At 44.4% G+C, this 15,002-nt stretch overlaps 1 protein-coding gene across 2 annotated transcripts in view; it reads left to right on the forward strand.

Moving 5' to 3' along the window:
* WASL (WASP like actin nucleation promoting factor) overlaps positions 1-15,002 on the forward strand; it is a 194,370-nt gene that overhangs the window by 159,978 nt on the left and 19,390 nt on the right. Inside the window, exon 9 of one of the 2 annotated variants that reach the window (XM_029615532.1) lies at positions 4,177-4,194. The exons of the other annotated variant lie outside the window; for it this stretch is intronic. Within the exon in view, the coding sequence (XP_029471392.1) occupies positions 4,177-4,194 (18 nt within the window). The remainder of the gene's footprint in view (positions 1-4,176; positions 4,195-15,002) is intronic. 2 annotated transcript variants of the gene reach the window in all.

The following is a 15,002-nucleotide window of genomic DNA, read 5'->3' on the forward strand; positions in this document are numbered from 1 at the left end:
ATGTCTTATCTTCCATTTTGTAAGTGTTGAAGGCATCTGGTCTTCGGCCAGCTTTCCTGTTCACTTTTCAAGCAATAATATAGTCCTTTCTCTGAAATAATACACATGAGCAGGCTAGTTCTTCAAAATACCAAACCTACCTTATGAATTCTGTGATAATTATGAATAGCATTCAGCAACTGAAGCTTCAAAGTAATTTATTTTTCTCAGAAAGAAACTACATTTCAGGATTATTTTGACATTGCATCCCAGGAGGGAGACATTTCATGATCTAACTGATGGAAGAGTTAGTGTCTTCCCTTTTATTAAGGAAGCCATTTTCAAACTGTCCTCACTGGGACAATAAAACATGTGGGCTTTGCCACCAATTCTAAAAGCAAATGTTTGCAGGTACAAAGAACAGTCACTTGCACCTGCCTGGAATTTTGCTGGAAACGTATGCACAAAGATTTGAAAATGCAATCCATGTGCTTTTCCTCCCTTGACCTAAACACAGCCTCAAAAACAGCTCTTCTCAATGTAGCTAAAAGTAAAACATTTTACAGACATTTAGCTGCATTCAGAGGAGGAATTTTAAGATAGTTAATGTGGTAATCAGCTTTTTACCTACATAATTCGCTTTGATGGTTGTCCTCCCTGTGACTTGGAGAGTTATTAGTGATACATGTATGCCACATGCCGTGTCATGTAAAAGAGAGAGTACCATAACACAGAGGTACGCAAACAGCGCGAGGGGAGGCGCGAAGGAGATTCCAGAGGCCTGCAAATGTGTACCATGGGGGGAGAGGTGTATGCGGCCGCTGGGGGACCCGATCCCACTGGTGGCCAAAAAACAAACCATGCAGCCGCCAATGGACCTCACTGCCACAGCAGCTGAGCAGAGGAGGACTGCACGCCCACTGTATTAGAATTAGCGAGATTAGCAATTTCTCCATGCTGATCTCATGATGCATGAGATTAGCACGGAGGAAGTGCTAGTCCTGCTGATTTTGAATATTGGGGGTCTTGCACAGAGGAGGAGGCAACAGGACGGGCAGTGCCAGAAGCAGCAACGAGGGATCGGCTCCTCCCTAACAGCCACGCGGTGGCGGTGACAGCAGCAGCAGGAATGAGAGAGGCTCTGAGGCTGTCAGCAAAACAGAGGAGGTCTGCCTTTAGTGTGCACATGTGTATGAATTGGAGCTTGTGTGTGTGTGTGAGAGAGAAAGGGTGCCTACCTGGGGGTCTTTGTGTGTGTGTGTGTGAGAGAAGAGAGAGAATGGGTGCCTGCCTGGGGGTCTGTGTGTGTGTGTGAGAAGAAAGAGAATGGGTGCCTGCCTGGGGGTCTTTGTGTGTGTGTGAGAGAGAGTATGGGTGCCTGCCTGGGGGTCTTTGTGTGTGTGTGAGAGAAAGGGTGCCTGCCTGGGGGTCTTTGTGTGTGTGTGAGAGAAAGGGTGCCTGCCTGGGGGTCTTTGTGTGTGTGTGTGAGAGAGAGAGAGAGAGAGAATGGGTGCCTGCCTGGGGGTCTTTGTGTGTTTGTGAGAGAAAGGGTGCCTGCCTGGGGGTCTTTGTGTGTGTGTGAGAGAGAGAGAGAGAGAGAATGGGTGCCTGCCTTGGGGGTTGGTCTGTGTAGGTGAGAGCCTGTGTGCTTATGAGGGAATCTTGGAGAGTAAGAGCTTTTGTATGCATGGGGGTGGGAGAGGGACTTAGAGTGTGTGGGTGTGTTACGTATATGTGAGAGGGAATGAACATGCATATGTGTGTGTGTGTGTGAGAGAGAGAGAGATAAAATTTGGATGTCCCCCTAATCCTCAACAATCTCAGGATGACTGGAAATCAAGTTCCCAGGTATGGACAACAGGGATTTTTTTTATCCTCAGTTTTGATTATTGGGGGTGTTTGATATGTGTGCTGTTTTGAAATATTTTATGGGTGCTTGTGAAATTTTCAAAAAATGTATATGACTTGTTCTATTTGTCAGTTTTGAAATATTTATTTTTATTAGCTTGATTCTACCATTATAATTGGTGCTGTTGGTTGATCTTGTTTTATGAGGAATGGTGGTTCTGTTTTTCCATTGTTAACGCTGTAGGCTGAGTCTGGCTTCTTGGCGTTTCCATTTTAAGTTTTTGTTTGCATATTGCGGTTCTAATCTGTGGTCCTTTATTCTGTATTTGGTGAGGGTCTGTCTCTGCTCTGTTCGTGTGAACAAGGTGACAGATTTTGCTAGCCTGTAGTGTCTGTGTGAGGATCTATAGCAATCGGGTTTGTTTTCTTTCCTCAGTAGGTGGTGTATTGATATTCTGGGACTCAGTGTAATATTTACAGTGCTGCTTTTTCACCAGGTAGGGTTCTTGTTTGAGTTCTTGGTGTTGCTACAGTTATGTAATAAGTTGCTGTATAGATTTTGAGTGACTTTTTTGTAGGGTTTTGTGGAAGGAGCTTGTGCTGAGATATATTTACTGTGAGGTGCACCTCTGTGTTTGTGTGTATCTGATTGCTCCTATCAGCAACCTCCAAGAGAATCAAAACTGGAATTTTGAGCTTCTGGCTGGTAGCGTGATTGCCTACTTGGCAAAACGGTTCAGCAGCTGACTGGTTGATGAGAGACTTTGACATCTCTATCTCTGTCCTCCTCTAATCGGGTGGGGGCCCCAATATGTTGTATGGATGGAAGGGGTGGGGGGGGGGGGGGTCCGAGGCTCAAAAGATTTGCTCACTCCTGCCATAACATAAGAAATAGGGCTGCTGGAAAAGTGAGTTCAGAAAAAGCTGAAAATTCTGTGAAGTCCATGTTCAGCTGCTGGCTGGCAAAGTTAGATGGGTATATTTAGTGACATGTCCACGTCGCTGAATATGCCCGGCTATCTTAAAGTTAGCCGGATACGTTTATCTGACTAACTTTAGGACTGCTTTTCAACTTTCCTAAAGCTATCCAGATAGTGCTGAAAATCGATGTTATCCCAACTTAGCTGAATAATGTCGCTCCGCCCCAGGCTATAAACTTCTCTGTCATGCTGACAGGAAATTCAGATCCTGGCGTTCTGTCTGGCTTCGTGCCAGACTTAGTCGTACATACATTCTGAATATGGAACCCTATAACTTAGAGGTTTCTCTTTAAATTTCTGACTTCATTTTCTTTTTCTTTTTACAATTTCTTGCATTTTTTTTTCCTGGCTTTTGCTTGCTTGTTTTAAACTTCCGTTGCAGTTTTTGGAAGTTTTTGCTGCTGTATGTATTGGATCAGGCACCTGGCTGTGGGTCCTCCATGAAACTGAACAGAGTGAGACTATAAGACATCCTGTCATGCTTTCCCTCCCTCTCTCCCCCTCCTCAGTTTTTGCGGAAGAAGACTGAATGAATCTAGCGCTGATACAGTCTAGAGAAATTCTGTAAGAAATTGGTAAAAATTCCCCACAATTTATTTTTTCTCTTATGAAAAATTCTGGTAATTTCCTATTGGGTCTGATAATAACATAGCAGTCAAACTGTTTTTGTAGTATACTCTCTTGGAGAAGAATTTGACTTTGCTTAGCTCTGTTTTAAAGTCTCTCTAAAAGAACATTCAGGTGAAATGCATAATGATCAAGGTTTTCTGAAACGGTATGTTTTGAAATATGCTGGTACTGCTTTACTATTAAGTTGTAGCATTTATAGGTCTGTTCATGAAAGCGTGTTATATATCGGCTGCTATAACAGGTTACTAATGTGCATTAATGATTTGATTTTAATGCAGCTTACATTATAGCTAATAGGTCTATTCATTAAAGTTCATTAATGTGCTATGATGCAGTAGTACACTAGTGAATCAGGCTGTGAATGACTGGAGTGACGAAGTAGCCTAGTGATTAGAGCAGCGAGCTGTTAACCTTGTGACCTTGGGCAGGTCACTTCATCCTCCATTGCCTCAGGTACAAACTTAGGGGCCTATTTACTAAAGGTTTTCTCCTATGTTGTGTCTATGGGGAAAAATGCTTAGTAAAAAGGGTATTAGATTGTAAGCCCCTTGTGGACAGGGAAATACCTACTGGAAATGAATGTAATTTGCTTTGAACTACTGATGCAAAGGTGTGATCTAAATCCAAAAATAAAAAATAGTAGTTTGGCTACCAGTTACAACTGCTTTTACAACTGTATTGCAGCAGTATGAGCTATTCCAATTCCAAAGCACAATAATTCATTGCATTTGTTCTCTAGGTCCACCACGGTGGAGCGGTATGTATGCAGGATATCATTTAATCATATCGCTAAATAATGCATGGTGTGCTCTGTGTGCCACTTAGGCAATGAATCAGATGCATTTAGAGCCACGGCATGTCTCTCTTTTCTGAACCTCATAATTTGGTTAGTACATCTTGGCCAAACAGGTTCCTGAAGTATTTTATATCTTAGAAACACTACTCCTGGGGGAATTCTGCACGAAAACATTTAAAATTCTGCACATAAATATAAATTCTGTGCCCAAAAACTTAAAATTCTGCGAACTTTATATTGGTCAAAATAACACAATTTACATGATAGTCCTTAAGTAATTACATTTTAAATTAAAACAGAAAAAAGTTATTACTTAGATGCAGAATTTTAAATATTTTGAGCAGAATTTCCCTAGAAATTCACTGTAAGAGGGTCCCTTCCACTCTTTCTCCCTACTCTCCTAGCCACTTGCCCTCTCAGGCCCCAACTCCTCCATCCAGTATCTCTCCCCTCCATCTCTAGGCTCAACCCCTTCCACTCTATCGCTACTCCCAGAGTTTGACCCTGTTCCCAGTACTGCCCCTCACACAGGCTCCCTCTGATCTTCCCTCTCTCACATATATGCTCCCCTTCTCTAGTGCACATATATACACCCTCATACAGGCTCCCTTACTCTCTTGCACACATCCCCTCATACAGGATCCCTCTTGCATGCACTTTCTCACAAGCTCCCTTTCTCTCTCACGCATACACCCTCACACAGGCTACCTATGTCTCTCTCTCACGCACTCCTTCATACAGGCTCTCTCTCATACATACACAATCCCTTCACACAGGCCAGCACCCTCACATATTCAGGATCCCTTTCATACACACCAGCTCCCAATCTCTCTCTCTCTCACTCACTCACACTCACACACACCTTCACAATCTCCTCATTATAGGCTCCCTCTCTCTGGCACCCACATCAACTCCCCCCCCCCCCCCCCCCCCGGCTTACCCTACCTGCTCTCTCTCATACCTTCCTGCTCATCCCCTTCCGCCCTGCTCTCACCCCCTCCCCCCTTCTCCCTCTTCATATCTCATCCTCCCCTTCCCTTCTCTCTGTCATACCCCCTCCCCTCTCCTTCCTCACACACGCACATACACCCCTCTCTCCTTCATGCTCACTGGGGCCTTCATCTTTGCCATGAGTGGAATGCGTTCTGAGGCACGCGGGGGCCTTCATGTGCGTTGGAAATGGCGCCCGTGCTCCGTTTGCAGCACGTCGGGGCTTTCATCTTTGCTGCGAACAGCGTGCTGAGGGCCTTCATCTTTACCGCGAAGAGTGTTCCGTTCGTGGCATTCCGGGGTCTCCTCTGCCATTTTCTGTGCAGAATTTGGCAATTCTGCGCAGGGGGGGAATTCTGTGCTCCGCAGTAGTGCCGAATTTCCCCAGGACTAAAACACAAGTATTATACTGATTCTAGTGGTTTTAGGCCCCTGTTTACTAAAGTTGGTTAAAACCGTACATTACTGTGCTTAACACACTTTAGTTTCCATGGTATTCACTAAACTGTCCTAAGTACTGAAATTTAGTAAATGTGTTTGTATATATTTTTGCAGCTGGGAAAGTGTGGATGCTAGGCCATGAAAATACACATTAATGAGCTCCCTGTTTGTGAGAGAGAAGCAGATAGTTAGTCTTGAGTGAAAACATCCGTCCCCTCCCAGCAAAGAAATAGAGAACCCTTGCAAGATCTTCTACATAGAAAACCTTGGCCCCTGTTCATATGCTCTACCTGAATGCCAAAAAAGATAAATTCTTAGCATCCAGTCAGATGAATCCAGAATAAGTGGGTTATGCACCTCTACCATCAGATGGAGACGGAGCAAACTGACACCTCTCTTTTTTTTTTATCAGAGGTGGATCTAGATCACAATGGATCAGTGGATCCTGGAGGTGATACAAGAAGGATATGCGCTGGAGTTTGTGTTCCTCGGGACATGTTCATGATGTCTCCCTGCCACTTGCCTCAGGAAAAAGCAAGCAGTGGAAACTACATTGGCAAGGTTCCTCAGTCTGAGAGCTATGGTTCCAGTGCCCAAGTCTCAAGAAAATATGGGGTCATTAATTTATTTATTTCATTGTGTCCAAGAGGGAGGGCTCTTTTTGTCCCATCCTGGTTCTCAAAAGTGTTAACAGTCATGTGCGGGTGACACATTTTTGCATGGAAACATTGCACTCTGTAATAATGGCCGTGCAGCCGAGGGAGTTTCTGACCACCTTGGTTCTGTCTGAGGCGTACCTTCATATTCCCATCCGACTAGAGAATCAACACTTTCTGCGATTCACAATTCTGGGATGCCATTATCAATTTTGGGCCCTGCCCTTTGGTCTGGCCACCACCCCAAGGACATTTTGCAAAGTAATGGTGGTAGAGGCAGCAGAATTGAGAAAAAATGGGATCCTCATGCACCCGTTTTTGGACGACTGGCTGATTTGAGCCAAGTCACTGGAAAAGAGCTGCTGAGTGACCTGCAAGGTGATCTCCCTGTTGCAGGAGCTTGGCTGGGTGGTGAACCTGACTAAGCGCAGTCTTCAGCCTGCTCAGTCGTCGGAATACCTTGGGGTTTGGTTCGACATGAGGCAGGGCAAGGTTTTCCTGCCAGAAGTGCGCATTCAGAAGTTCATGACACAGCTCCCACTGTTGTTGAGCACTCTCTTGACCATATGGTCCTAACTGCAAGTACTTGACTTAATGGTAGCGATGCTGGAAGTGGTCCCATGGGTGAGGGCACAAATGTGTCCTCTTCAGCACTCCCTGCTGTCTTGATGGAGCCGCAGTCTCAGGACTTTTCGATTCTTCCTGCCAATGGAAGTCTCCTTCCAATTGCAGTGGTGGCTGCATGCGGATCATCTAATGAAGGGAGTTTCCCTAGCGCCATCTGACTAGCTAGTACTGACAACAGATGCGAGCCTCCTTGGTTGGGGGGCTCACTGACAGGAGCTGAGGGTGCAAGGGCACTGGAATACAGAGGAGTCTCTCTGAAACATCAATCATCTGAAAGCCAGGGCGGTCCAGTTGGCATTTTTGCAGTTCAATATCAGGCTACAGGGTCCATCGGTCCGGTTAATGTCAAACAATGCAACCATTGTGGCTTACATCAATGGGAGGGAAGAACCAAGAGCCAGCAAGTGTCGCAGGAAATAGATCAGCTTATGGAATGGGCAGCAGTGCATTTCCAGAAGATCTCAGCCTCACACATAGCAGGAAAAGACAATGTAAGAGTAGACTTTCTCAACAGGGAGAGTCTGGACCCAGGAGAATGGGCCTTGTTAGTTGAGGCGTTTCAGCTGATTCTGGATTGCTGAGGTCTCTTCCTAGACCACCTGGTGACTTCTCACAATGCGAAAGTTCCGCAATTTTTCAGTCGCAGGAGAGATCCATAGTCATTGTGGATCATTGCCCTAGTAAAGGAGTGGCCAGAAGACAAGTTATTGTATGCCTTTCCTCCATGGCCCATGTTGGGCAGATTGAAGGATCGAGCGCCACAGAGGGATGGGGCTCTTGGTTGCTCCAGATTGGCCCAAGACGCCGTGGTATGCAGATTTGCGGCAGCTCCTGGGGGACTCTCCCCTTTGACTTCGGCACACAAGAACTTGCTAAGTCAGGGTCTGATTCTTCACGCAGATCAGACTCTGTTTTATCTTATGGTATGGCCCTTAAGAGGGCTCGATTGCTGAAACGTGGATACTAGGTGTCAGTGATTTCCACTTTTCTTAGTGCTAGAAAGTTCTCCACTTCCTTGGCCTATGTGCAAGTTTGAGTGTTTGAGGCCTGGTGTGAGGATAGAGATTTTCTTCCTCATTCGCCAAGATCCTGCTCATTTTGGAATTTTTGCAGGATGGCTTGAATAAAGGTTTGGCCCTTAATTCCTTAAAGGTACAAGTAGAAGCTGTTGCCTGTTTCAGGGGTCAGGTGAATGGTGGTTCCTTGTCGGCTTATCTGCGAGCAGCCTCCCATCCTATTCGGGAATAGCTTGAGTACATCCCACTTGTTCTGGATTCATCTATCTGGATGCTGAGAAATTGCTACTTTACCTGATAATTTCCTTTTCTTCAGGACAGTCAGATGAATTCAACTTCCCTCCCTTGGCTGCCGAATGTTTTTATAGTATGGTCCTCCTTGTGACTACATATTGTAGGGATTACAGGTAAGTGTTAGTCCAGTCCCTAGACTGTTTTTACATTCTTATCCGAGCTCAGCATTGCCTGTTGGCTGAGTATTGAAATGGTTATCTGTTTTTAATCAAGTTTTTTTGCTAGTCTGTCCACAGTTGTTTTTGAAGAGAATATTGGCAGGCTGTGACGACATTTTGCTCACTCTCCATCTGCTGGTACAGGTGCATAACCCACTTGTTCTTGATTCATCTGACTGTCCTAAAGAAAAGGAAATTCTCAGGTAAGTAGTAATTTCTCACTCTTCCCCCATCAGGAGTCTGGCCACTGGTCAGCTATTGCCATTTTAAATTTCGTGCCATCAGGGCAGCAGCCATTAGGTTCCGCTGTTGTCTGAGGCTACCATGGGTTAATGGGAACTGTTACTGGGCAAGAAGCAGGACTTTTTTTTTAATATTTGCTTGTGGGGGTGTTGGTTCTTGCAAGATGGGTGATTTTTTGGGGAGAAAGGGACAGAGAGGGAGTGAACTCTGTACTGCATTGGAAAGGTTTCATTTGGTGCTCTCTTCCCCCTGTCTTGTTCGTGGCCCAGGTGTGGGGAATAAAAATATTTTGGTGGTTAACTTTTCAAGGTTCACTATATGCATTAAACCATTTTCATACTGAGTTGCTTTGCCTGTGATGCAGGTCAATATTTGTCACGTTTGACCTGAAACTTTTCCAGTACCTAACATGTAAGTAAGCATGATCGATATTGCATGTTAACAGTTTAGTAAATAGACCCCTTAGTGTGGGATGTTGTAGTATAGCCTCTGAAATGTGGGATTAAGGATTGGATTGAACTAACAGAGCTAATAATACAAAACGTAAAAAAAACAAAAAAAAAAAACCCCACCCCTTTCGCCAAAGGTCCCCTTCCCAGCCCTGGAGTGCATTTGACTTCTCGGCTAGAATGGGAAAAATGTTTGGGTACCGTGGACTGGGGCAGGAGACTCTCTCAAGACCACTGAGAATAGGTTACCACAAGAAAAAATACCTTTCGCACAATTGTGCTCCAGACAGAGAAAAGTTTATTAAGAAAAATGTAGCCAAATTTCAGCAAAAGACTTGGAAGTCATAGTCCAGAAACAAAATACAAAGGTTCAAAGAAAAACATTTTTTTTAATTACTTCCTCACTCAGTCTTAGGCAAAATAAGCCTCTTCAAACACAGTAAACCTGCTGCTTCTCCCACAGGCTCTGCTGTTGCATTCACAGTGAAAAGTTATAGAATTTTTCTCGAAGTTGCTTGTAGTACTTATACTCAAGTGGTCCAGAAATTCCTTCCACTTGCTTCTAGTGGACATATGTTCCTAATATAACTTCTTGGATTTTTCTGTGGAAGGAAGAGAACCTTTCTGTGAAAAATCAGGAACTGGAAATGTCAGGTAAGGACGACATCACCTTGTTGCTCCTCTGTTCTCTGGCTCTTTCAACATTTCAAAACTACTGCTCTCTCTGTTAGCACCCTTCTTTACAGACTCTACTCCAAAAAACTCTTCAGCAACTCCCTATGTGTCTTGTAGGAAACATTTTATAGACTTCCTACTGATCCGTCCTTTTTGCGGGGGGAGGAGAACAATCATGTCATTCCCAAAATCTCATCCACCCTCTGAACTCCTAGTGAACCTTCCATTGCTGGAAGATTCTCACGGCTGCACATTGAACATCATTTACTTTTAGTAAGGCCTAAGCTGTCCTATGTGAAAGTTAATTTTATTATGTGCTTCAGGCTAATTATTTGGCCAAAAGTTTCACAGAGTGAAAAAGCCAAACCATAAATGCAGACAACCTGACATTTACTTCCCATATTTGCTCTGATCTGCTCTGCTGTTCACCCCATCATGTTGAATGAATCCAGTTAGCCAGGTAACTGATGTCTGAAATGAGAGCCCTGCAAGAGGCCTGGAGCCTTCAGTGTCATCTGTTATGACTGTCTCTGCATCACACGGTTGTTCCCCTGCCCCCACCACCAGGGTTTGAGTGCATCACCTTTGTGTCAAACCTAAGAAGTGATGACCCATGCTGCTTTAACCACTGGATCACATATCCTCTCAGGATACATAATGCCAAAATAGACAATTAAACATTCTCAGAAACCTGCCTAGTGTTAAAAAAAAAATCTTTAATTTAATATAGTCCTTGACTGAAAATAAGATATAAAAACATTTTTCTAAAGTTACCCAAAAGAACATTTTAATTTTTAGATAATTCAGCAAGCAAGCAGTTAAAGCAAATCAATAAGATCACATTTTCCATTCTAATTTTTGCTTAATTTCTGGAGTAGTAGTAACTACAAGTTTATAAAAGCTTGTCCTACTGATTAATTTTCACCATTATGAATCAAAGAAAATCTGATTTCCTAGCGTGTAGCAGATTGACTCAGGACCAATGGGTATAGTGTACTCCTGATAGCAGTTGGAGACGGATCAGATTTCAATCTGACGTCAGCCCTAGTACATATACCCCTGCAGGAAGTGCAGCTCTTCAGTATTTTCCGTCTCCATAGCAGTTAGGGACTCTATGCACACTAGCACAACCTTAGAGTAAATTTTACCGAAGAAATCCAAATTAAGAAGAAATCTTACCTCTATAGACGAGCCCCGCTCTCCTGCGGTGACACCCGATGGGTCCCTCCCCCCAGTTGATATTCCCGAGGTGATTTCCGCGATTCCTCGGAGGGAAGCCTCGGTCCGGCGGCCGACCCTTGGCGGGGACCTAACCCCCGATATCTGGTGAGGCTGAGAGGCAGGGGGTGCAACCTCAAGCGCGGCGGTGAAGGTATTTTCCCTCTCCCCCTGTAGCCGGAGACCGCCCAGAACGAAACCGCGAAGTGCCGAGACAAGGTAAGGTAGAAATCTTTTTTTATTAATATATTTATTGCATTTTCCATAATTATAACAATTACTGTCAAATATGAAATACGGATATTTTTGCTAAAGCTTATTGCTACATACGAGACTAAAGAGAGACCCCTGTGGCAGAAATTATCATGGCATGCTGGGCATGCTCAGTGGCCTCACAGGGCCAGTCAAACGTTTCTAGAAACTTTGACAAAGTTTTCCGCAATAGGGCTCCATCAATGATGTCACCCATATGTGAGGACTACATCCTGCTGTCCTGGGATAACACCTATTGTAAGGTAAGCAATTTTGTTTTGTCAGCAGTGACATTTCAGCTGATTCTAGATCGCTGGGGCCTTCCGTTCCTAGTCCTACTGGTGACTTCTCGAAATGTGAAGGTTCCTCACTTCTACAGTCACATGAGAGATCCATGGTCCCTGGGAATAGACACTCTCGTACAGGTCTGGCTGGAAGACAGATTGCTTTATGCCTTTCCTCCGTGGCCCTTGCTGGGCAGGAAAATTTGCAAGATCAAAGGCCGTGAGGGTTAGTACTACTGGTGGCGCCAGACTGGCCCAGACTGGATTTGCGCCCCCCCCTTTGTCTTCTGCCACACATGGATCTGTTTCGGCAGGAACCGGTTCTTCATGATGATCCGACTTGATTCTGTCTTATGGTTTGGCCCTTGAGAGGTCTCACCTGTTAGTGTAGTTATTCCTCTGCGGTGATTGCTACTTTACGCCGCACTTGCATGTTTTCCACTTCCTTGGCTTATGTGTGGGTTTGGAGAGTTTTTGAGGCCTGGTGTGAGGAGCGGGGTGTTCTTCCTCATTCAGTTAAGATCCCTCTCATTCTGACTTTTGCAGGATGGATTGAATAAAGGCTTGGCCCTTAATTCCTTGAAGGTGCAGGTTGTGGCTCTTGCCTGTTTGAGGTCTGGTGAATGGTGTTTCCTTGTCTCATCCTGATGTGGCCTGTTTTTTTGAAGGGAGTGAAGCACCTTAGGCCTCCCTTGAGGATACTGGTTCCATTGTGGAGTCTTAATTTGGTGCTGGACTTTTTGGCAGACCCTATGTTCCAACCACTGCTTAGCCTTTCCCTACGGTAGTTGACTTTGAAGACTGTGTTCTTGGTGGCTATATGTTCTGGGTGTTGGATTTCTGAGCTGCAGACCTTGTCTTGCCTGGAACTGTTCCTTCAGGTGATTCTGGGGGCATTACAGCTGCAACTGTTCCATCCATCTTGCCCAAGGTAGTCTCAGACTTTCATTTGAATCAGTCCATCTCCTTGCCATCCCTGTATAAGGTAAGGGATGCAGAGGGGTTTCGCCTTTTGCGCTCCTTGGATGTTAAGCATCTTATTTATTGTGTGGTATCTGGAGGTCTCTGAGTCTTTTTGAAAGACAGATTGCCTGTTTGTTCTCCATGGCGGGAGTAAGCAGGGCGCTCTTGTTTTGTGGGTTACCATAGCTCGTTGGATTAAGGAGGTGGTCATGACCGCTTATGTGGATGCTGGAAAGCAGTTGCCTACTCAGGTTAGGGCTCATTCCACTAGGGCTCAGGCATTTTAATGGGCAGAGGTTAATCTGCTGTCTCCCATTAATGATTTCCGAGCTGCAATGTGGTGGTCCTCACACACTTTTTACAGGTTTTATCGTCTGGATGTGCAGGCCTGGGAGAATGCAGTCTTTGCACGTGCGATGTTGACTGGACCACAGGCAGTCTCCCACCCTGTTGGGGAATAGCTTTGGTACATCCCACTGGTCTTGAGTCCATCTGTCTATACACTAACAAATGGAGAAATTAACTACCTGATAATTTTGTTTTCCTTAATGTAGACAGACTGACTTAGCTTCCCACCCTCTGCTGCAGCATGAGTGTGTCAATAGTCCTCCAGTGGGACTTTAGGTCCCAAGGGATTATTGGTAATTGTTCATCTAGTCCCCTAGCTTGGGGTACCTAGAATCTTATGTGAGTTCAGTGTTTATGGTTGATTTGAGTACAGTTCTGGTTATCTGTTTAATCATGTTTTCAATCAAGTTTTTTGCTTGTCTGTCTACAGTTGCTTTTGAAGAGAATACTAGCAGGTTAGGGTCACTGCAGGGTAATTTATTCTGTGACATTAGCTTGCTCTGTCTCCATCTGCTGGCAGGGGATCATAAACCCATTGGTCCTGAGTCCATCTGTCTACATTAAGGAAAACAAAATTATCAGGTAAATAATTTCTCCACTCTACGCTTTCCCTTCAATTCCACTCTTAACTTGAACGATATAAAAGTGTATCCAAGATCAGATGGAGGTGATTCTCATAGCACCAGGGTGGCCAAGGCAGCCATGGTACATATATCTTGTACAATGCTCAGCACAACTGCCGAAGTTCCTAGAGAACCAACTGAACCTACTGATGCAGGGGAATGGGACCCTCCTCCATCCTCTCTTCTCCTCTCTCCAATTCATTGCTTGGATTGAGCGCCAGGTCTTAGAACCATTATGCCTCCCACGTCCGATTAAGGACGTTCTCCTCTCCTCAAGAAAACCCTCCATTTGCCATAACTACTCCTTTAAATGGATTTGTACATTAACAGTCAACTGACTTGTTCAGCTGCCCTCCGGAACTCCTACTCAACTACCTCTACCATTTGACCAAAACAGACCTTCAAACATCATTGGTAAGAGTGTATTTGTGCGCAATTACAACTTACCACCACCGGATAGATGGGCTATCTATCTCAACAAATCCGTTGATATCTCGTTTCATGAAAGGCCTCCTGCACATACTTCCACCGAGATGGAAACCACCTGTACCTTGGGACATTAACATAGTTCTATTGGCTCTCATGGTAAGCCCCTTTGAAGCTCTAGCGATAGCACCTCTGAAATACCTTACTTGGAAGGTTCTATTCTTGGTAGCAGTTACTTCAACCAGAAGGATCAGTGAACTACAAGCTCTAGTTTTCACAGCTCTTTATCTACAGTTCTTCCATGATAAGGTACTACTTCACCCACATCTAAAATTGTTGCTGAAAGTAGTATCAACTTTTCATCTAAACAACTCAATTTCCCTACCAACATACTTCCCAAGACTACATAAGAATGAGAGAGAAAAAACTTTACATACTTTGGATTGTAAACGGTACTTAGCCTGTTATAAGGAAAGGACACAGGGCCACAGGAAGTCCCAACAGCTGTTTTTCTCTTTTAACCGCAACAAGCATGGAGTTGCTTTCTCACAAAGAACTCTAGCTAACTGGTTAGCATCATGTATTCGTCATTGTTACGATGTCGCTTCCATACCTCTCCATGGAACAGTCAAAGTGCATCAGATTCAAGTGGCCGCCTCTTCCTTAGCACACCTTAACAATGTGCCCATAGCTGATAACTGCAAAGCCGCAACATGGTCTTCACTCCATCCTTTTACATCTCACTATTGCCTGAACAAACTTTGAGTCAGACAGTGCAGTAGGCAGAGCAATATTGACCACAGTAGGAGTCCACTAGAGACTGCCACCTAGGTGGACGGATTGCAAATAGTCATAATGTAAACCATTATGCTGGCTCTACCGAATGACGGTATATAAAACTCAATAAATAAATAATAAGAACAGTAATTTAAAAAGGATAGAAGAAAAGTTAAGGAACTTCCTCCTCGGAAGGCAGCAACCCTCAGCTTGGGACTCCCCAAGACAGCATGACTATTTCATTCGGCTTATCGATGGAAAAAAGCAAGTTTGCTTATTGTAAATGGTGTTTTCCGTAGATAGCAGAATGAATTAGTCACACAATCCAC

The sequence above is a fragment of the Rhinatrema bivittatum genome, chromosome 9 (assembly GCF_901001135.1).
Source record: "Rhinatrema bivittatum chromosome 9, aRhiBiv1.1, whole genome shotgun sequence".
In the NCBI taxonomy this organism is placed as follows: Eukaryota; Metazoa; Chordata; class Amphibia; order Gymnophiona; family Rhinatrematidae; genus Rhinatrema; species Rhinatrema bivittatum.